The 22,298-nt window shown below is 27.9% G+C and overlaps 1 protein-coding gene across 3 annotated transcripts in view; it reads left to right on the top strand.

Annotated features, from left to right (window-relative positions):
• The window catches only part of LOC107456072 (folliculin-interacting protein 2), a 97,020-nt gene that overhangs the window by 34,608 nt on the left and 40,114 nt on the right, over window positions 1-22,298 (top strand). Inside the window, exon 1 of one of the 3 annotated variants that reach the window (XM_043051026.3) lies at window positions 17,508-17,569. The exons of 1 other annotated variant lie outside the window; for it this stretch is intronic. In XM_043051026.3, coding sequence (XP_042906960.2) covers window positions 17,523-17,569 — 47 coding nt within the window. In that variant the 5' untranslated portion in view covers window positions 17,508-17,522. Of the gene's footprint in view, window positions 1-17,507; window positions 17,570-17,803; window positions 18,143-22,298 lie in introns of those variants that run through there. One more of the 3 variants, XM_016073837.5, reaches the window with a different exon arrangement.

Here is a 22,298-nt window from a genome sequence, read left to right as displayed (position 1 = left end):
CACCGAAATCCAATTAACTATTTTGATTTTAAATAAAGTGTTTTATTTTATGAACTGTCGCAAAAATTTTAAGTGTAGATTGGCGGCACTTAAAAACCGCCAAATCTGTAGCGGCGGTGGCGTTAATACATCGTAAGTACCGAATTTTCATTCCATACTTTTCTGAATCATATTATTTCAAACATTGGAATATACAAGAAGTATACATAAACACATAATGTTATACCATTTAATTTTTCAAAAGTATTTTGAGAACAATTTTTATCAAAAAATTATAAACTAAAAAACGGAAAATAAAGAATTCTTAGGATAAAAAAAACGATTTGAAGAATTATTAACATTGAAATAAAAACTTTCATATTGTTTCTTTTTTTATTATTCTTATAGTTCTTAATCAGACGTAAAAAACCATTCTGTAGAGAATCATCATCAAATGAAAAAAAATATTTACAAGCAAATTTTTTATTGTAAAAATCATTGCACTTACCTGATTTATGATTCCCGGAGAATTCCAAAATGATAACTTCCTTGTTTGAAAACTTTATTCTCAAATAATAGATACATAGTTTATACCTTCATTACTTTTAGATAACATACTACACAGCAAAATTTTATAATTGATATGAATTTGAATATGTAGCTAAAAACAGAATAGCTGAATTCTAGTTGAACTTATTCTTTCAAAATTAAAAAAAACTTACCAAGAAAACTATTTAAATTAATTAAGAATCAGCAGAAATGGCACTATTTCAAGTAACTTGGATAATTTTTTATTGTTGTTTTCCGAATTATATGGATACAGAAATATATACTATTCTATAACGAAGAAGAATATGCTATAACTATTACAATTCTGTATGTTCTGTATTCATATTTATTCACTGGAATGACGAAAGCAATGTTGACTTCACTTTAATTCGTAATGAATTGAAGACAGAAGAAATGCATTTTACCTTAATACACACATCTGTAACAGTATCCGAAATCGGAAGTCATCAGTTGCAAGTTTGTTGATAATAGAAATTAAAAATTATTGAGGAATTTTTCTTCAAATGTTTGGCGTGTTCTGTTCCTGAAAGATTTACTAATATTCTGGAGATTTTTTTCAAGTTCTTCGGCCTTTTCCTTAGGGAAATTTTGTTTCTTATTTGCTGCTAAAAAATGGCGTCTGATTCAGTCAATGACTTTGATGGAACTAAATGAAAACGTGATAAATTAATGTCCGATATTTACAGGCTCCCGCTAGACGGCGTACTCGAGCGTTGCGATCGCGAATTGTTCTATATCATTTTGAAATTCTCTGAATAAAAAATTATTTTCAGGTATTTTCATGAAATGTTTGACAATACAGATTTGTTTTTTTTATAACATAATGCATGATTCATAGAAATTTTTTAAATGGTAAGAAAAACGGTAAATTTTATGTGTGGAATTAATATTTAGAAATTCCAAATAAAATTATCGTTTGCTTTCTAAAAAATATGAGGTCGAGTTTCATATACCTTAGAATAATTTTAAAACAAATTTTAATAACTTTACTCATATAAATTTTTTTAATGTATGCACAATGTATATGTATATTGTAATTACATATATTTAAATGTACGCACGTATTTGTACATTACTTGTAATTATGTACATGTATACGTTGTATGCACATGCATACATTGTGCATATAAATATTTTTTTGTACATCCATGCATTACATGCGCATAAGTATTAACAAAGTATGTAGTTATACAAGTACATACGTAAGTTGTACATAAGTACATACTTTGCGTGCACATATATCGATGTACATATAAATATGCATGTATACTTGTACGCATTTTATTTACGCAACTATGTGCATATATTGTACCTTTAAATAACATTTTTACATATTGTACGCAAATACGTACAATTTTATATACAAACGTACATTGTATATACGTGCTATTATCGTAAATTTATACAATATATGCACTTAAGTACATAAAAGCATGCAAACGCATAAACATTATTTTCATATACGTTCATACATACATTGTCTATGTATACAAAGATACAAAACATTGCCTTTTTGTACAAACTAACATACATGCGTACATGTATCATAAATGCATAATTATATGTACTAAGCATATGCGCATTGCATTAAGTATATTACAATATAATTAGGAATATTGTACGTACAAACAACGTTTGTGCATACATTGTATGTATAGGAATCGCAAATTGTACGTTCATGCGTGCGTACATTCTATGTACATAAAAATATGTAAACACATGAATACTTACATAAAAAATTTGACTATAGTATACAATCGTAATAACTTGTAATCGTATAGTTTGATTACAAGTAATCACAATTACATGTAATCAAATTACATGTAATCATGATTACATGTAATCATATATTTTGATTACTTGTAATCGTTTTTGTTGTGATTACTTGTAATCGCAATTACTTGTAATCATGATTACAAGTAATTGATTACTGTAATCAAAATTGTAATCATGATTACAGCTGTAATCAAAATTTTTTGAAAGTTGTAATCACGATTACAAGTAATTGATTACTTGTAATCGTGATTACAAGTAATTGATTACATAGCTGTAATTATCTGTAATCAATTACAGTTGTAATCGATTACTGTAATCAACGGCCAACTCTGTGATTAATATGGTGGAATTTGAGAATTAAGGATTGCTATTAATGGTTGAATCTTGAATCTCATGAACTATCAATTTTTAGACTACGTGTCAATGATAATTTTGATGAGAATGTTTTGAACTGCAACATATTAAATTTTCAGGCAATTTGGCAGAATTAATTTCCATAAAATTTGTGCGGGATTTTTTTTATTTTTTATTATTTTTTTTTTGAATCTTTATTGAAATCTTTTATTTGTTTTTAGTGACATTATATTTGATGTGCTTAAAGTTGGATTTAAAATTTTTTTTGATTAGCCTCCTAATTTTAAATACAAACGCAAAAAGAATTGTTAGAACTGTATTTAAAAAGTGTTAATCAAGTACTAAGATAGTTTAATGCTAAAACAAAATAATATTTCCAGGTTATTTTTTTTTTTGTTTCTTTTTATTAAGCGATCTTTCAAATCTGAGTACTATCACCTTAATCGAGTTGAATAAACCCATATCTAAAAATTTTTTTTCTATCTTTTCCTGTATGTAGACTAGCATCCTTTTTTGCCTTCACCTAAAATTACACAGACTCTCTCTTTCTCCCATCATTTCTGTTTTTTCCCTTTACTCTTTTAGGGCGGGGAAAAAAGAAAAATTATTTTATAGTTCTCTCTTACCGTTCTCATGTCATTTCGAAAAATCACGTGCTTTCGCAGACTTTGGCAACTTGCCAGGAAATGACTAGACTGGGAAACCTGTTGGCGGTGAGTTTTTTACGATTTACGCCAAGTTCATTCTGGTGTCGCCATAAATATCATTTCCATCCCATGTAAATTGTATGGCCACATTTCATCCGTCTGAGTAGCATTCTTCTAAAAAGCGCATTGAAAATGATGTGAAATTCAATGACGAAGTCGTAGAAGGAAAATTTCCATGGATTGTCGTGGAAATGCGTTGTAACTCGCGTTCCCAAAAAAAGAAAGAAGTCTGCAATAATGATGAGCGTGATCACGAAGGACATTTTATTCTAATTTTGCTTAAAGATCATTATTTTCTCCTTTTTTTTTAAAGTTGCGTAACAAATTCTATTTTCTTTTCCTTATCTTAATTCGAAATTTAAGTTGGTCATTATTTCTATTTTAATCTTTAGTATAATCATTGATAATAGTTTGGTTACGGCGACTTACCTTGTATCACGTGTTCGAAATAAAAAAAAAAAAATTCCTAAAAATTTATTACTTCTCAGTTTTGATGAAAGAAGTTCGCAATTATTTATGTATTTATTGTTACTTTTTATAGCAACTTAGAAGAGATACTTCTAAACTTTAATAGCAGTAGTTAGTAAAATTAGTGAGCCCCGCCCCATGTTCGCTGACAAAATTTGCTTTGCTATTATATATGATTAGTTTTGCTATACCAAGCTCGCTTCGCATGCTATTAAGTTAAACTCATTTGAAATGTGTTCTAGCGTAAAATCTTTAGAATTTAAATCAATTATTAAAGTCTTTATAATTAATACCTCTTTAAAAAATTAAAATTTTTAATCAATGATAGGTTATTGAAATTTTTTTTTAATTAAACTGAATGACATGCAATAGCAAAATTTGCGGAAACAAAAAAAATAATTATGCTTTTATGAAATAATTATTATGACAGCTCACACGCTTGATATTTCGAATATTCAATTATTTTTTAATTGAATTATTCTTTTTTTTTTTTACTCTTGTAACAGACAGACTAGTTCTGTCATTTGCGTTCGTGTAAGTAATTTGTATAACTATTAAATGGTGTTCAGTATTAAATAATGACGGGCTAGCAAATTCGACCAAGCTAGAGTGTTTGGTCACGTCAACGAGGCCACATCTACACGTACTAGAATACTGCTGGCCACCATATGATCGTCTTTTTACTGTCTGACCTGTTCGCCTTTATTAATTATTTATTATAGCCTTTAATCGCCTTTATTATTATTTATTATATGATTAAGTATTTAAAAAAATTTTTTTTACAACGATTGAACTGCAGAATTGACAGAGTTACATTAATTGCAAAATCGCATTAGATTTACGAACACAGATGTGTCTCATGTATATTAAATGCATGTGCACGGTGTTCCGTAATAACCACCCCAATACTTTAGAATCTTTTCGAAGAATAAATTTTAAAAAAAGTAATCTCATTAGTTGTGGTAATTCTAATATTCAAGCAAACGAAAAACAAAAATGCTATGGAAAGCTGAGGAAAGGGATGAAATCAAATCCACGTTTATTGCTAATTAAAGATTCCGAGCCGTATCAAATAAGTTTTTTTTTAAAATATTTTCTGTCCTTAAGTAATTTTTCAGCTCATTAGTTCTTTCCTGAATTTCACTATTTTAGTAGTGATTCTCTTGACTTACTTATGACCTTAGTTTTTCTCTTTCTCAAATATTAGTTTGGACTCATAATGCGTGTACTTATTTCACTTCATTCTTTTCGAGGCTTTTGAAAATATACATTAAGAGTGGCTGTTAAGGAATACCCTGTATAATATTGCGCTTAAATGGACTGTTATTGTCTTTTGCAGTTAATGGTAACTGCATGAAAGAAAGCAAAATACAAATAATGGAAAAACGATTGAGATTTTATTTTTTTAATATCTTATACTTTGTCACCTAAATGCTCCTATAAACATATCATTTCAAAACGTGAATGTGATTATTTCAGTGACTCGTTACCATGGTTTCAATCGTCATCTCTTAATCGGTATTTTTACCTATTTGAACTGAGTCTTTGAAGGTTTCACCAATATAGATCCACCACTTTTGATCTGTATTGTTCATTATAAAAATTTTATTATGACTTTAAACATTGTCTCTTCGATTTTATTGTTAGTAATTTAATAATATATACATTGTTAATAATATATTTTTGCCGATTATATAGCACTATGATAACTGTTGGGTACATTGTAAGTTTTCTTTTTCCGTGGTACTGGTGTTGTAGGGTTAACAGTTTTACAGACTGCTGTTGGAAAATTATATAAATTGATTTTCAATTATCCTCTAATTTATTTCTGTTAATCATTATTAATTATTTTATTAATTGTCTCAATTTTGAACTCTGCAGAGATGATAGCTCCTTTCGATTCGATAGACCTACAACATGCGCTCGAAGTCAAGTACTTCGGTAGAACATTTTAACGAGGACCAATATCTCACATCCTCGGTCCCTTCACAGATTGATCCAAGTAGTCTCTCACCCGCACAGTGACATTGTTTCAATTGACATTTTTTTAAATTTTAGTATTAATTATTCATCAATTTTTTATTGGTTTGTTTCCTTAATTTTATTTGAGTAATTGCCTGGGTTATGTAGCAAATTTATTTATGACTTTTTAACTATCTTGAATGCAAAATTAATAATTTAACAAATCATTAAATTGAGCTGGTTGTTTTTTTATTAGTAAAATAAAGTCAATATTAACACTCGCTTTTTTCTAAATGTATTGTAATCGAGATTTCAATTTAAATTGATTTATAAACTGTTGCTGCTCTACATTTTTATTTCAAAACAAGAAACAATTTTTTGAAAATTAAAAAGCATTCCTCTTCCGTCCTCTAATGAAATATTTTATTTTAAATTTGTTGTCTGCCATACGACTAGATATCAGTTTAAATTTTTAGTTTATTCATTTACTGTTTGAAAATAGGCCGCACATGTCACTTTATTTTATTATTTAATTAGTATTATTTTAAATATTATAACTATTTCAAAAAAGATATATACGAAATCGCCGAATCTATCGATTGTTACTATAAATAGATAATTTATCTGATTGATGATTTTGGTGACTTTTGGTATCTATCATTAAATCTCCACGTAATCGCTTTTTTCGGCAACTTCGATTACATAATAATCTAAATCCCTGGAGCTTTCGGTAAATATAAATCGAATTTCAAGATAAACATATCAACGCCGTCAACTTTCTCAGGACTTATTTATAAATATATTTGGTTACTGAAGACGGGAGTGCTAATGACCTAAGCGGACCTTTCTTTTTCAATCATTTTTGTTTTTATGAATCGGCAATGATACGTTCTCTTTTTATATTGTAAGGCAACTTTTATTCATAATGTAATGGCTCTTCGGTGTAGAATATAATGGTAAAATGGTTAGAGAAAGGGTTAAGTTAGAGTGCGGTATATTACTGAACGCAAAACTCCAAGGCAAAAAATAGTATTTCAATTGATGGTTTTAATCCGTTTGTGATCAGGATGTAAAACGGGGAGAAAAAAAAAAAGAGAAACGGGTGTTGTTTTTTTTACAGTGTGTAGTAACAGTGTGTAATAACTAATGTGTAGTAACGGTAATCTTTTCTATACTAATTGTATTTATATTGCAAGTGTTTATGATTAACAAATATTATTCGCAAACAGTTAATGTGTTAGTTTGTTATGAATTAGTTTATGTTCGACCTAGGATGAACCAGGAAGCTAAACGGTATTTTGTTTTGTAGTTAATCTTCTGGTAAGGGTGCATGCTACAGGTGCTTCCGCTAAATCTTTCCAAAATCAGATTGGAGACGGTACCATGCCAAAAACGAACTCATCCTTGTTCTGCTAGATTCAGTTTTATGAAGCCAAAAAATCAAAACACTGCCAAATTCAAAGTCTTGAAAAGAAAACAATTTATCTGAGTAACAGTTAGAGAAACGATACGATAATTTTCTTGGCAAGAGTGATCTTTACTCACGTTTTCCTTCTGGAACACTTATTTTTATTTCTATAGCCGCCTCTGAACTTCTAATTTAGTCTTTGAAATGTATTTCATAGTTCAAACATTCCTATGAAAGATGTATGTCAGTAAAGTTTTCTTTACATTGTTGGAGTGTCGTGATAGTAACAATTTATGAAAAAGTATTTTTTTTTTTTTTTTAAAAAGTATTTGTCTTTAGGGAACTTGGGCCCTTATTTAAATATTGCCGATGGAGTTAAGCGTCCTTATGATGCAATGCATGTATGTAAGAACTATAAACTGTAAATTCATACTAAGGTTTAAATTCATGTCACAATCTTTTTAAATTTAATAGTATAATGTAGATAGTATTTAGATTAGTAGTAATTCAGATAGTATACGCATTAAATTAATGCATATACTATCTAAATTTTAAAAAGGAGATATGTATCTGATTTTGTTAAGATTTTGATAATATCTACAATTTTTTTGTTACGAAATGTATAAATATGATTTTTTTTCTAATTAAATTTCAGTTATTTATTTGAAAAAAATCATGTCTATCGATTTGAGTTTAAAAATGCCGCTTAAAAGTATAATAATTATTATTGATCCTAAATACAAACACACTTGTTGCATAAAAGTTTTAATACTTACAGGACATTCTATTAAAAGTTATCGTTTTTATGAATTAAATACATGCTTTGGTCTATGAATTTTGAATCTTGATCTAACCTTAATCTTCCGTAAGGCGATGGAAAGACACTAAACACATTTTATGCCAATGTAAGTGCCTTAAAACTAAAAAAATGAATGATATAGGATATTTAAAAATCTAATGGGAAATAATAGCAGATAATGGATGTTCCGAGAAAAATATTATAAAAAATATTTAAAAAAATTTGACTTAGCTTTTAAATTTCATTATTAGTTTCTAAATCTAGTCAAGTTGCTTTTAAAATAATCGCTCAGCGCAGATTTAAAAATAACTTCTTTTTTTTTACCCCTTTTTTTTCTTCAATACTTGGCGCAGGATTTTATCTAGGCAGATGATTCGCCACACCTAATTCAATTGTGAATGTGAAAGTTGATAAGTGAAAAAAGCTACAAAAGGGTTTAAAGATTGTGTGAAATTTTTATGCGATGAAAAATATAAAATTAAAAAAAATATATATGTCTTTTTAACGCTGTGCTTGACCTAATACAGATAGTTTTGTGGTATAAATACAGCAAGTAGTTTTCCACAGTATTAACTACATGCTGTGTTTTCTTTGCAAAAAGCTGGTCGGATTCAAATTTAAGAATATTTTTATTATCGATATAAATTATTGAGAAAAAAATATTTCCAAAAATACTTCTGTAAAGATTGGGATTTCATAAATTTCTGATGGTCTTCTTTCTGATATATTTTAAATTACAGGAGTTTTATTTTGTTGTAAAAAAAAGGTGTATAATAGCAGCATAGAAGTAATAAATTCGAGTTTTAATAATTTGACGCAGATATCTATATGAGGCAGATATTTCCCTTTTATATGTCCTTTTCTGGCGCTTTAATTACTGGAAAATGTATATGTTTTGAAAAAGATGTTTTGTTATTTTTTTACTATAAAAAACAATATAATAGTTAATAAAAATATCTGTTAGATTATCGGAATAATAATTGTTCTAAAATATAAGAATAAGAAGAAAAGTTAGTTAGAAAATCTTTTTTTCATTCATATTCTAAAATTTATCAAATCTCTATCAATGGATTTTGAAAATTAAAGAAATTACGATGATGAAAAACTGTTTCTCTTAGATCTAAACAGCTGCAAATAAGTGTTAATTTAAAAAATAATTGTTTGAAAGTGAGCTATGGTTGGAAAATTTTATTTTTTAACTCAGAAGAAAGACACTGATCTTTCATACTGTATTTCATAACCATAAGTTATTAAATTGCTTAATATAATAATTTTCATTTATTTTGATCTAAATTAAACCAAAATATTGAGAAAGAAAAGTATGAAATTCTGCATCAAGGGGTTAATGTTTAAAATTTGATTTCCTATAAGATATTGTGAAATATGATAGTCAATACTTAATGGAATAGGCAAAATGTTCCAAATCTGTAAGAAAAATGTCAATAGATTCATATTTATATACAATTAAATGATGTTAGTATACAACGATGTGAGTAACAACAGTATCTTCAAAGCTGTCTATTATTTTATTTAAGAAATTTTTTTTTTCCTTTTCTATTTAGTATATCTTAAAGTTTCTGATATCTTATGAAAGCTTATCAAATCGGACCACTCTGCTTTGTTTTATTGACATAGTGCCATATGTTACTTTCCCTTAAGGAAATTGCCAAGTGTGCTAACCTGATTAAAATCATAATATTGATTTTTTTTTCCCTTTTCGGAAATGTTTACATATACCAAAACTTTGTTTTGGATGTTGTAACTGTTTTTATTTTTTTGCTGTATTTTAATTCACTTATTTTATTCATCCCTTTTAAAAGTGTTGTCTAATTTATATTGCATAGAAGAAAATATTGTTTTAATCATTTAATTTTATTGCTTAACTTTTTGTGGAAAAATATTTTACGTGAAAATATAATAATATAAATAAATCATTCGCCAAATCATTTAGTTGAACACTAGTTTTTTTTTAATGTCATATGTTTTATTTTTATCTTATTTACAGAACTTGCAACTTAAATCCACCATGAAAACTTATGTATAATTAATCTCGTATGGTAATTATACATTTTCAAGAGTCTTATTTGTCAATAACCTTTTCAAGTTAAAAAACTAGCATAGTTTAAAAAAATTTCCAACAGAAAGTGTCAATTCCAAATAAATTCCTAATATTTTATAGATGTTTTCAGAACCTTTAACAATAGCAGAAAAATAAAATTACTGAAAAATATACGTTACATTGTTAATGAATTTTTTTTTTATTGAATTGGTGCATTTATGAGCTAAATGGGTTTATAAAGCCGATTTCAAATCATACTTTTAGAATGCACCTATACTACCATAGAACGGTCATGCTCTCTCTCATTTTTTTCTTATTTTCTTTCGTTCTTTCTTTTCCTCTTTTTTTTTTTCTCTTTCTTTAACTGATAATCATGTCAATTTCCTAGCTGGGTTCAAATTTGGTTTAAAAAGAAAAATTAATAGTTAGCGGCTACTATTTTTTATTTGTATCTATCTAAGCTCTATATCTTTTGCACAAATGATGGGAAAAAAATGAAAGTTAAAAAAACTATTTCCGGTCCAACTGCCTTGTATAAAATCGAAAATAACCTTAAAAATAAAGTGGAGGGATAGAAAGAAAAAGGAAATTTATTTAGTAGCTGAATGAGTTCCGTTTCCAGTTATCAGAAGTGTCTGGCTGCGTTTTAAACAATCTTACTTTTGTAAAACATAGTCTTACAAACAAAAATTGACGAAATTTTTTTTTTTAAAAATACGTTTTATGATACGTTCGATCTGCTGTCCTTGCCTTCCAAATTACACCTGTTGCTTTTCAAATTTCATTGAAGAAGCAACACAGTAGAAGCAGATAAAAATTTATTTTTTAATGAAATTTTCAACGATTGTGATAAACTTAATCAATTTTTTTTAAATCTTATTGTACAGATTTTCTTCATTTTATTATATTACAAAAAAAAAAAAAAAATCTTCTTTTATTATATTGCAAACAACAAAAAAAAGTTAAAAATTACAGATTAGTACAATGTTAAAAATTTATTTTTCAAATTATCCATAATTCCTGTACTCTTAAGAGTGATAAGTAGATAATGTTATCATAATATATAGATACTCATAAGTAAAAAGTTATACCCAATTTGATTTTTTTTAAACTACATGAATTTAGTTTTCGTTGCCGTAGAATTTTAAAATTTATTTTTTCAGGAAATAGCAGTGTTTTGAATAAAAATAAAAGATTTAAAAACTTAAAATGAGTTATATTTTAGTGAATTGCTCAAGACCAGTCATTCAAATTAAAAAATCATTACGCGCTACGAAAACAATATTTATTGTGAACATTTTATTAAAATTTTAAGTAAATCGGTTGAAAATTTATTATTTAGCAATGGCTGGTATATACAAATTCCGCACCCGGCTCGCACCGACTACAAGGCTGTCGTAAAATTTCCTCAGTGGTAGACGGATCATGGATTAGAGTGCCTTTGCCGCCAGGCTAACTGTAGGAGGTTTTAGTGGTTTTCCTCTCCATGTAACCCAAATGCGGTTTAATTCTATCAAAAAGTCTGCCACGAAATCAAATTTCTCCCAATGCGTGATCCAGGAGTTTCCTTTTGGAGTGGGTTCAAAATTAAAAGGCTACGGAATTGAACATTAGTAGTCGTAAAACCGAAATCGGGTAGGCTGTTCAACGACGGTTATAAAATAAAAAAAAGCCTTTGCAAAATTCATTAAAAATTATCGCAGTTTTTTAAGTTGCAATTTCAAGATCAAAATTACAATCTGTTTATGAATGGATGTATGTATGAATGGGCTGCCCTATAAAACAGGCTGTGACGTGTGTATGACTGAAGCAAATGTTGCAAAAATTTTAAGCCACCAGCTACGGTTTTCTGGAATTGATGCTCCGGATTTTTAATAATCCTGTAAATCTTTATGCATGTAAATACAGCCTTTGCAATTTAAAATATAAATTCTCTACCACGCTATCCATCTGTTAATATGCTTGAAATTATATTACCCATTAATAATTAAAACAAAGAATTTCAAAACAAAAAAAGAAAACAAGCAAATATTTATATAACATAATATTTGAGCCGCGCTCTCAAGCAAGAAAGGATGTAATTTGACACACAGAATATTAATATTTTCTCCCTTAGTTATTAATAAAGAGAATTTTTATGTTTTTATTTAGAGTTTAATTAAGAATATATAATTGTTGGCGTGTTTTTCCCCGAGCTGAAGAATTTATAACTTATTTATCGCTTTTCTCCCTCTAAAATTTTTAGTGTGTTTGGCGCGTAATCGGAATCACTGATTAAAATTTATTCTTCGCACATGTTTTATCTTCATTTAAAACATACTTTTTTAACTCATTTTCGATAAATAAAATTATATTCACTAACATACAATCATTTCTGTATTCCAAAGCGAAAGAATAACAAAAAACGACATTATTTTGAAAATATTTCACTGGCGCATTGACGTCATTCGATATGTTTCGCTCATTTTAATACATTTTATGTGCTTACGTCATTCGAATTTCACGAACTCGGTCATAACTTTTCGAATCAATGGTTTGGTTTCATTTATAATCTACCCACGAATTAACTCGTCTCGACTGCTTTGTTCTTTCGTCATTTAATCTCAAGACTGAAAAAACATTAGATAGATACGTTTCTTACGCTCTTACGTTAGCGGTTAGAGCATCAAAGTTTCCGACGCCATATAATTTTCTCTCCTTTCAAAATAAATAAATAATATTAAACAAAACAATACGAAAAGAAATAATAACAATGAAATAATCCATTGCACATGGTATAGAAATCTATATAATAAAATTTAAAGAACGTGAAGAATTTTTCCATCTCTCTTTATTTGGCGAGCAGAGAATTCAAAATTTTATCCGTCTAAAAAACAAAGATTAGTCTGGTCCAAAACAGGAAATGCATTTTTTAACGACGGTAATCACGTGTGTAAACACTGAAGCGCGTGCTTGCAGCTTAAATAAAGGAGGTAAAATAAAAAGTAAAAAACTTCTCTCGCATGACCACAATGAATTGTAACTAAATGCATTTGAGCAATCACGAATACTATGTATAATTTATTAATACACCACGTTAAATGACAAATAATTTACATTTTAAATAGCTGAAATATTTTTTTTTCTTCTTAATTCCTTTTATCCAAATGTAGCTTAATAAAATTTCATCATGTTTTTTTCTTCCAAAATAGTTTTAAATTATTAATTTTAATTTTATAGTGCTATCAACTAAAATATTTAGTTTTTTACACATATAGCATATTTATAGAAAATAAAATAAATAAATTACTTTAATAATGTTAAATAAATTACTTTAACATGTTTTTTATAAATAAATTTATTTTATAGAAAATAAAATAAAGAAATTACCTGACTAATCGCATTATTGTGCAGTTATTGTTATATTTCCGCGTTTTTAATAAAAGCGGGCCCTTAAATTTGGATGAATTTGGGACCTGCAGTTTTTGAAGTACCTTTTTACTGTAAAACACAGGAGTAACGAGAGCATGAAGGTGTAAAATGAGACATCGCTTTTCAAAATTAACGAATTTCACTGGAGGTGAATAAAATTTTAATGTAAGGCTTCTGTTTTCAAAATTGAGCAACTAATTATTTATTTCATGGAAGAAAAATTATTAACCCCTCTTAAGTTGACTTTCTACTTTTTAAGATTCGAATGATCTTTTTTCCTTTTCAATTTGGTCCTTATACATAATATTTATTGTCGTTTTATTTTGAGTACGCAAGATTTCTGTTTAGCGCAATTATAGCCACCGCCGGCTTCTGTGCCATTAGCCAAATCTCCAGGAATTTAAATTTTATTTATTTATTATTATTTTTTTTACAAAAAAAATAATCCCCGATTTATTAAGGAGGTTAAGATTTTTCAGAACATTATACGTTTTTATGTCAGTGTAAATTTTTGTAAAATGTAACTCATCTTAAATAAATAAAAATTAAATAATTCATATTTAAGTAGTTTTTTAGCTCCTTATTTTTCAAATGAAAGACTCGCTCTTTGAAGCAAAATTTGCATTGCTATAGAATAAAAATTTAAATTTGTTTTATTTTTATGGTTCTTCCGTTAACATATTCCATGCAAAATTTATCAAATTTGCTATTTAGATGATTTGCGCAATTGTAATGACTAACTTAACTTATGCATAGAGAATACGTACAGAATTTGATCAAATTTAGTAACTGGAATATGTTGGAACTTAACTTCGTATTGCTATACCTTCCGCCAATATTTTAACTTTCGAATTTTGTTTTGCGAATTAACCATACAGTGCTGAAATAACTACTATTACTGTCATCGGATAGGATTAAATGCATTTGATTCTAAGAAAGCATTCAAATATGGAGAGAGAAAAAAAAGGAAAAAAAAAAAAAAAAAACATCAACTTCTTGAAAGGTTAGGTCAACAATTGAAATGACCCTCTTTTAAGTTAAAAAAGAATAAATTAATAATGTTGCATTTCTACTTTCACTACTATTTGGATGCTAATTTCCTAAATAAACTGAAATAATATTTAAAAAGAAACCCAAATTATGTTTTTCTTCAAATTTATTCGAGCTATGAAGTCGTATTCCTCGTATTTAATATTTATTTTTTTAAACGTTTATTGTGCTGGAAGGACGATAGAATTAGAACAGATTATAAATAAAAATAGAACTCAATAGAAATTGGAAATTATGTCTTATGACTGAAGAAAAAAAACTTGCACGGGACATTGTCAACTGACCGACTTAATCGTTACTAAATATCTCCCAATCGCTGGTAGTATGTCACGTTCTCAGCTCATGAGTGACTTAAAAGATATCTTTTTTACTAATCGTCATATTTCAGTCGTATGGCCATTGCAGTTCGTCCGACCAATTATATAAGACACGCGTCATTTCGTGGGGTTATTAATAGAGTTTATTTTTGGAATGCCACCTTGCGATCGACGCGTCTGGCCGCCTGGCAACGAGGATATTCGATCATTGATTTGGAGATATGTAATTAATTATTCAAATCGTCAATATTATTATTTGAACGGGATCCGAAATTTTCCTATTTTGATAATCATTGATAAATATTTGATTTTAATTGATGATTCAATTTTAATTTGCGTTTGTTCCCTTTCGATTTTAGTTGTTTAAAAAAAATATTTTATTAAAAGTGAGTGGAAATTTAGCCATTTCTGAGGTAACAACTATCACTCTTGAACTTCGTAGCCTTGTATTTTTGAACCCAACTCAGAAGACAATGAAACTACTGGATCAAGCAATGCGACAAACTAGCCTTTGGACTTTTGGGTGGAGCTAACCCGCATTTGTGTTACATGGAGAGGAAAACCACGAAAACCTAATATGATTAGCCCGACGGCAAGGGCATTCTAACCCATGATCCGTCTACCACTGAAGATATTTTACGTCAGCACTGTGGTCGGTGCGAACTGGAAGCAGAATTCGTGTCAACCACGCCTGGGTTTCGAACCTGGTGCACCTCATTGGGAGGCGAACGTTCTATCCCCCTGAGCCACCGCGGCTCAGTAAAAATTATTATTGCTATTTTTTTTATTATTTTATGATTATTGAAAAAAGCTTGGCTTAATAGAATCGCTATAAACTTTATTTTTGTATTAAATGCCATCGTTTGCGTTTTTGTTTGGAATAATCGTCCTTAAAATTAAGGATATTATGTTTCTTGTTAAAATTACTAGTCGATGCTTTTTAAAAACTTGATTATTCTGTTAAAAAACTCGTTTAAAAAACTTGTTAAAATTTTAAGGAAATAATGATCAATAAAGTTATGTATTTTTTTGGTTAAAAAAATAAATAAAAAAAACAATCACTTGTAAAACCTTAAAAAAATTCATTTTGTAAAACAATATGGATTTTATAGTGAAATTACGTATTATAATAGTCATTTTCTGATCAATTAATTGTTTTGATTTTGAAAATTCCGAGTCCACCTAATTTTTTTTTTTATCGACGCGTTTGCGCGTGCTTATTTACATTTAAATTCACAAAGGTCATTGACCAATCTCTTTCACGGGCTTGTTTAAGTTGTTTAATATTTCTACAGTAGATTTCACTCTATTTTAGAGCCTTAATGGGTTAAATTTCTCAAAGAAATCTGATGTAGATAATTTATTTGTTTCTCTAAAAGAAAGAAAGAAAAAGTTCAAAATTGAAAAATTAAGATTTCAAAAAGCTTTGTAAGCAATTGGATTATTTCCTAACAAAATAGAATTCCTTCTCTAACTTTCAAACGTAACTTTAAAAAAAATTAAATAAATAAATAAATATATGAAATGAGACGAAATAAATTGATATGAAAGAGACGGATGTAACGAATAGTTTTCCAACAATATTTTATAAATTGTATGAGCCACTTTTTTGGGGAACAGTAAAAAATTCGACTATCAATTGACGCCGTTGATGCTTAGTTAATTATCGAAGTAATACTTATTGCCAAAATTAATCATCATTGACGTTAATTATAACTATTTTGAAATTATTTTACTGTTGTAAAATCATTTTGCAATTATTTTACGACCTTGAGGTCGCTGGAAACGGGAATACAAGAATCCACAATCCAATACAAGAATAACGGAAATTTTTGTTAATTTTTCCAGCTTATACGGAAATTTTTTTGTGCTTTTTGTTCCCTAATTTCGCTTAGAATTCAAATTAGCCAAATTATCGAGTAATACCTATTACCAAAATTAATCATCATTGACGTTAATTGCAACTTTTTGAAATTATTTTACTGTCGTAAAATCATTTTGCAATTATTTTACGACCTTGAGGTCGCTGGAAACGGGAATAATATCAAATACAAGAATAACGGAAATTGTTGTTAATTTTTCCAACTTATACGGAAATTTTTTTGTGCTTTTTGTTCCCTAATTTCGCTTAGAATTGAAATTAGCCGAATTATCGGAGTAATACCTATTACCAAAATTAATCATCATTGACATTAATTGCAACTATTTTAAAATCATTTTGTAATTATTTTACAGTCGTAAAATCATTTTGCAATTATTTTACGACCTTAAGGTCTCTGGAAACGGGAATAATATCAAATACAAGAACAACGGAAATTTTTATTCATTTTTCCAACTTAAACGGAAATTTTTTAGTGCTTTTTGTTCCCTAATTTCGCTTAGAATTGCAGAAATTGCAGCTTGTTTGCAGAAATTGTTTTTTTAGTTGTTAAAATTAGATTTTTTTTTTTTAAATTTACTAATGGCACTAATAATTAATGATAATATTAAATAGGTTTCTCGCTCTCATAAATACTGAAACTCTTTGTTTTTCTCACAAATATAATTTCTTTTTTTGTACAATTAAATTATTTTGAAAACCGGGCGTGGAGGCGGCGCTTTGATCTTACCATCGTTCTATCGATCATTCCCCAGTAGGTCCAGCCGAGAGCCCACGTTTCAAATGTCGGCGAACGACGTGTCACGTGCCGGTGTGGACTCCACAACGAGGTAAGTCCCAAATTATTATGCAATCGCTCATCCGCAGCTTTTTATTGCATTATGTATCCATTCTCATAAAATCCTATTTATAAAATAATCCCTTTCTCCCTCATTACGAAAAAGAAACCATGTGTTCTGACAAAGCCGATAAGACGTGCGCACAGTTTAAGCCAAATTCGAGATAATTGCGCCAAGTTGTGGAACTTCGATTTTTTTGGCCTTGTGCCAAGATTCGGCCGTGATGTGCGTTTTGTTGTATGAGTGAATACAATGTGTGTGATTTTTGCGTATACGTAGTAGAAAGAGCGCGTGATTCTGAAGATCGTTTTTCTAAAACCGATTCACCTTGTTTCCAATCGAGGATGATTCGGGAATGTTTCGGATCTCGTGATTTCATAACTTTATTATGAATATTTGATTTCACTTTTAAGAGTATAGTTTTAGTTAAGTTTTTTTTTCTCAAAAGAAAAGTATGTATATTGGGTTGTTTGATATATGGAAGAGACTTTTACAGAGTCTGGGACTTATACCTCCTGGAAATTCGAGATATATATTGAAAGAGAATCCCGTCTTTGAAGAAAGGTATATATGTTTATTTACTTTTAAGTTATTTTCATTTTTTTATTATTATTAATCAAGAGAGTTTTTACAGTTTTAGGAGTTAAGATTGAAAAAATTTATAAAGTTGTTTACATTAATTTATTTTTATTATTTAAAAAATATTGAATTATCAAAATTATATATATTAGCAGTCTAAGATAATAAATAATAAGACTGTAAATTATAATTTCGTTGTGCCTCTTTTACTTCGATTTATAATCTTCGTTATAATTGAAATTTAACCAGAAAATTTGTAAAATATTTTCCATTAATCCTCGCCGTAATTTATCAATATGACTATGTTAATAATGTTCAAAATGACTTTTTTTCGTAATTTTCTTGTGTAAATAAACTGTAAGATATTAAACAAAGTTCAATTTTATTTTTTTACGGAGACAACAATTTGTTTATAGTATATGAAATATTTAAAACAAAAAATTTCGAAGGTCAATCTCACAAGCAGTTTATTTTCACTTTTAATACTTTTTTGTTGTTCTCCCCTTGTTTTTTTATACCCATATACGACTTAATAGCAATAGGGTCGTAACGCGGAAAATATGGCTTATGGGCACCCCCCACAGTCTTTTGAAAATTTTTATTTTTACATTTAAAAAAAAAAAAAATTTTTTTTTAGTAAATATAAAAGTTGTAAAAATTTTTAAAAAAAATTCTGTTTATCAAATTTAAAAATTTATTAGTAATGGCGTTTATAGATTTCAATTATAGCCCGTTTAACCCAAATTAATAATACCCATTTAATCTATCTAGTTATAAGTCTTCTGTTTCACTTAACAAGTAGTATAATGGAAATTTTAAAATTTCATTTTGTTTTGAAGATTTTTTAATTTTTTTTAAATATGTATTTATGTTATTCGTTTTTGCATTTTGCCTTGTCTCAAGATTTGTAGATTTCGTCCTCCCAAGTAATTAGCATCAAATACCATTTTTAACTAAAATGGAATGTATGCTGCATTAATTAAGGTTTAGTTTAAGGCAGTGTTTCCCAAACTTATGAGTTTTATGTACCCTTGCTAAATTTTTCGCAACGCTGTGTACCATTAATAAAAAATGAATGTATTTTTTTTAAACTTTTTTTTTTGTTCTTTCTTTTTTGGTACAAAGTTTTGTTAATAAGTTAATTTGCATCAGTGAGAAAGATATTATTTTTGCTATGATAAAAAAAAAAAAAAAAAAATTGCGCAGTTAAAAATTACAACTGGTTGTCGTCACCACTATTAATTGAATGTTAATTCAGCAAAAAATAGCCAATAGAAAAATACATACTCGTAAATTTTCATGGCGAGCTTTGCTTTAAAGTAAAACTTTTTGAAATGTTCGTTTGTTGTAAGATATTTCGCATAAGAAAGCGTACCCCTGGGGTACGCGTACCACACTTTGGGAAACACTGGTTTAAGGAAAGAAAATGTCATCGATATTCAAATATAAAACGATTTTTTTCTTTTCTTTTTTTTTTAATAAAAAATTGTCGTGAAAGATAATAAATTCTACTGTCACTAAAAGATACATCGACCTTAAGTCGAAATTACGGATGATGATATTATTATTTATTTTATTATTAATTCGAAATTTCTGTTAAGATGAATTTTGTTTGGCAACGAACTTAAATTACGTTTTTATCTGTTTAATTAAATTTATTTTTTCTGTTGAAAGAAACCAAAATAGCTTAATTAATTTCAAATCATTGAGAAAGCAAACATGTTATTTGTAAACTTCGCAATAATAAATGAAGTATAATAATTATTGCCGTTTGGTCGGTATGCAAGTTGTTTACATCCGACTGTTGTCTTAGACTGCAATTATTTTATTTCTTCTCCGCTGTTTTTCAAGTCTAGTGAGAATTGTGAATCATAATGCTTTGCAATCCGTTATTTCATCGTTTTTAAATCCGCAGTTATAGCTTATCTATTTGGAAGCCTGTTCGAGTGATCGTCATGTGATGTTTGGTGAATGATATTGACATGTGACTGTTTTCACCCCTTGAAGTAACAATTCATTAAAAAAAAAAAAAAAAAAAAGTTCTAAAAAAATTTGGGTTCAATATCTTAAGACTCGAATGGCGGAAGAAAAATTGAATTTTTTTTTTTTAAATTTGTTTTAATTTCAAAAGCCAAGCATATCAAATAATATGAACATTTCTTTTCTCGAAATTGTTTTTTTTTTTTAATTTTTTTTTATTTTTTAAATTATGAATAATTCAAAAAATTAACGAAATATATTATTTTTTATCAATAAATTATTTAAATAGTTAAACTATGTACCTTTATCACTTTACGTTTTTCACTCAAGAAAAAAATTGTTAAGGCCTCTTAAAATATTATCTTGAAATCTCGGGCTGTAAGTTGATGTTTCATCTTAATCCATATAAAAATAACTTATAATTTGACGTATTTTATGAAAATTATCCTTTTGTCAGATATAAATTTTGATTATCGTCATGAAATCATCGCTATATTTTAATGTGCAAGTTACGTTTAGATGATTTCATTTACTTTTATATTCATTGATCAATATTTAACGGTTAACTTTTTTTATTTTATTTAAAAAGACTATAACAATTTAAATGAAATTGCCTCTTGTTTCCAAAATCTGTATATTTCTTTTCTTTTTAATTTATTTCTTAATGAATAATTGACTTGGTTTACTTCGCCATCGATGCTGATCTTCGAAAGGAAATATGAAAAACATTTACTACATGAAAAAGGAAATTGTAGTGCATATCTTCTTACACCAAAAGCAATGTTCTTATAATTCAGACCAGATCAAAAATAATTATATTACAGTAGGGAACCGATTATCCGGAACGATCAGGACCATCGCTATTCCGGATAACTGGTTTTTCCGGTTTTCTGAATCGCTACAAAAAGCCGTTTTTTTATTGTTAAACCCAACTAAAAATAGAAAATATTTAGAAATAATCTTAAAAAGAAGAAAAAACGATGAAGTAATACACTAATGATTATTTCTAAAATGATGGTAAGGTAAACATCTTTCAAAAAAGAAAGAAAAATCCTAAAATCTTATGAGGAAATTTTTTTTTTTTTAAATAGCGGGAAAATTAATCGAATTTCGTTCCGGTTTTTTGGTTTTCCGGTTTTCTGATTTCCGGATAACGGGTTCTGTACTGTATTAATATAAAATGGAAGACAAAACCTTTTTTCGCTCTAGAAAAATATTTTTTCCAACTATAAAACACCATTTTTTGTTTTGTTTTTGTGGGGGAGAATGAAAGGGAACTGTTCCGTTAAAGGGAGCTAGTCTCAAAATTTATTATTCTAACTCTCCTCGAACAAAAGTAACTTTTGGTTTTAATATGCCTTTGAATCGCTCTCATTTCCCTTTTTTTTTTTTTTTTTTTTTTTTTTTTTTTTAAATAGGGGGTGTATAAGTTCACATGAGTTATTTTCTATCGCAAATTATTTTCAAGCATTCTTTACTTAAATATTATTTATTTACTTTTAAATTTTTTCCCAAATTCATGTCGTAATTTTTTTAGTCTTCAGAAGTAAAATGTTAATTCATTTATTTATTTACTAATTAATTTTGTATTTTTCCGATTTGTTAGTAGTATTTTAGAAGTCGAAATTCTAATTTTGACTTTTAAATTCTGGTTCTAAGATTTTTTTTTTTTTTTGGGGACGGGGCGATGTTTCTAAAATCGTATATTTAAAATAGTATTATAGTATTGTTCAACTATAAAATTGCTGTTTTGATTGCGTTTTCTTTTTACAAATGTAAAAAATCTTCAAAAAAAAATTTTTTTTTTCTATTGAAAAAAAATTAACGATTTTTTTTTTCTAGTAAATATTAATTTTCAAGGTAGATTTATTTCTTTTATCTTATGATATTTGTCCAGATGATATTACACAGCTTTTAATATTAACGCGAAAATTATTATTAACGAATTGCTGTTAGGGTACTAATGGTTTAACGCCCTCTAAATATACTGTCCTAATTACATAACAATAAACAAAGGAATTGTGACATAATCGTTGAATTAGCGTTTAGAATACAGTACCAAAATTTGATTTGAATTCACTTATTGGAATCCTCATTTTCAAATTCCACTTAAATTTTTTTAATTTTATTTTAAATGAAATCTTTCGTTGTTAAAACCGAA

Source organism: Parasteatoda tepidariorum, chromosome 6 (assembly GCF_982258835.1).
Source record: "Parasteatoda tepidariorum strain Cologne lab strain chromosome 6, Ptep-v5.0, whole genome shotgun sequence".
NCBI lineage: Eukaryota > Metazoa > Arthropoda > Arachnida > Araneae > Theridiidae > Parasteatoda > Parasteatoda tepidariorum.
This window is presented reverse-complemented; position numbering and strand designations above follow the sequence as displayed.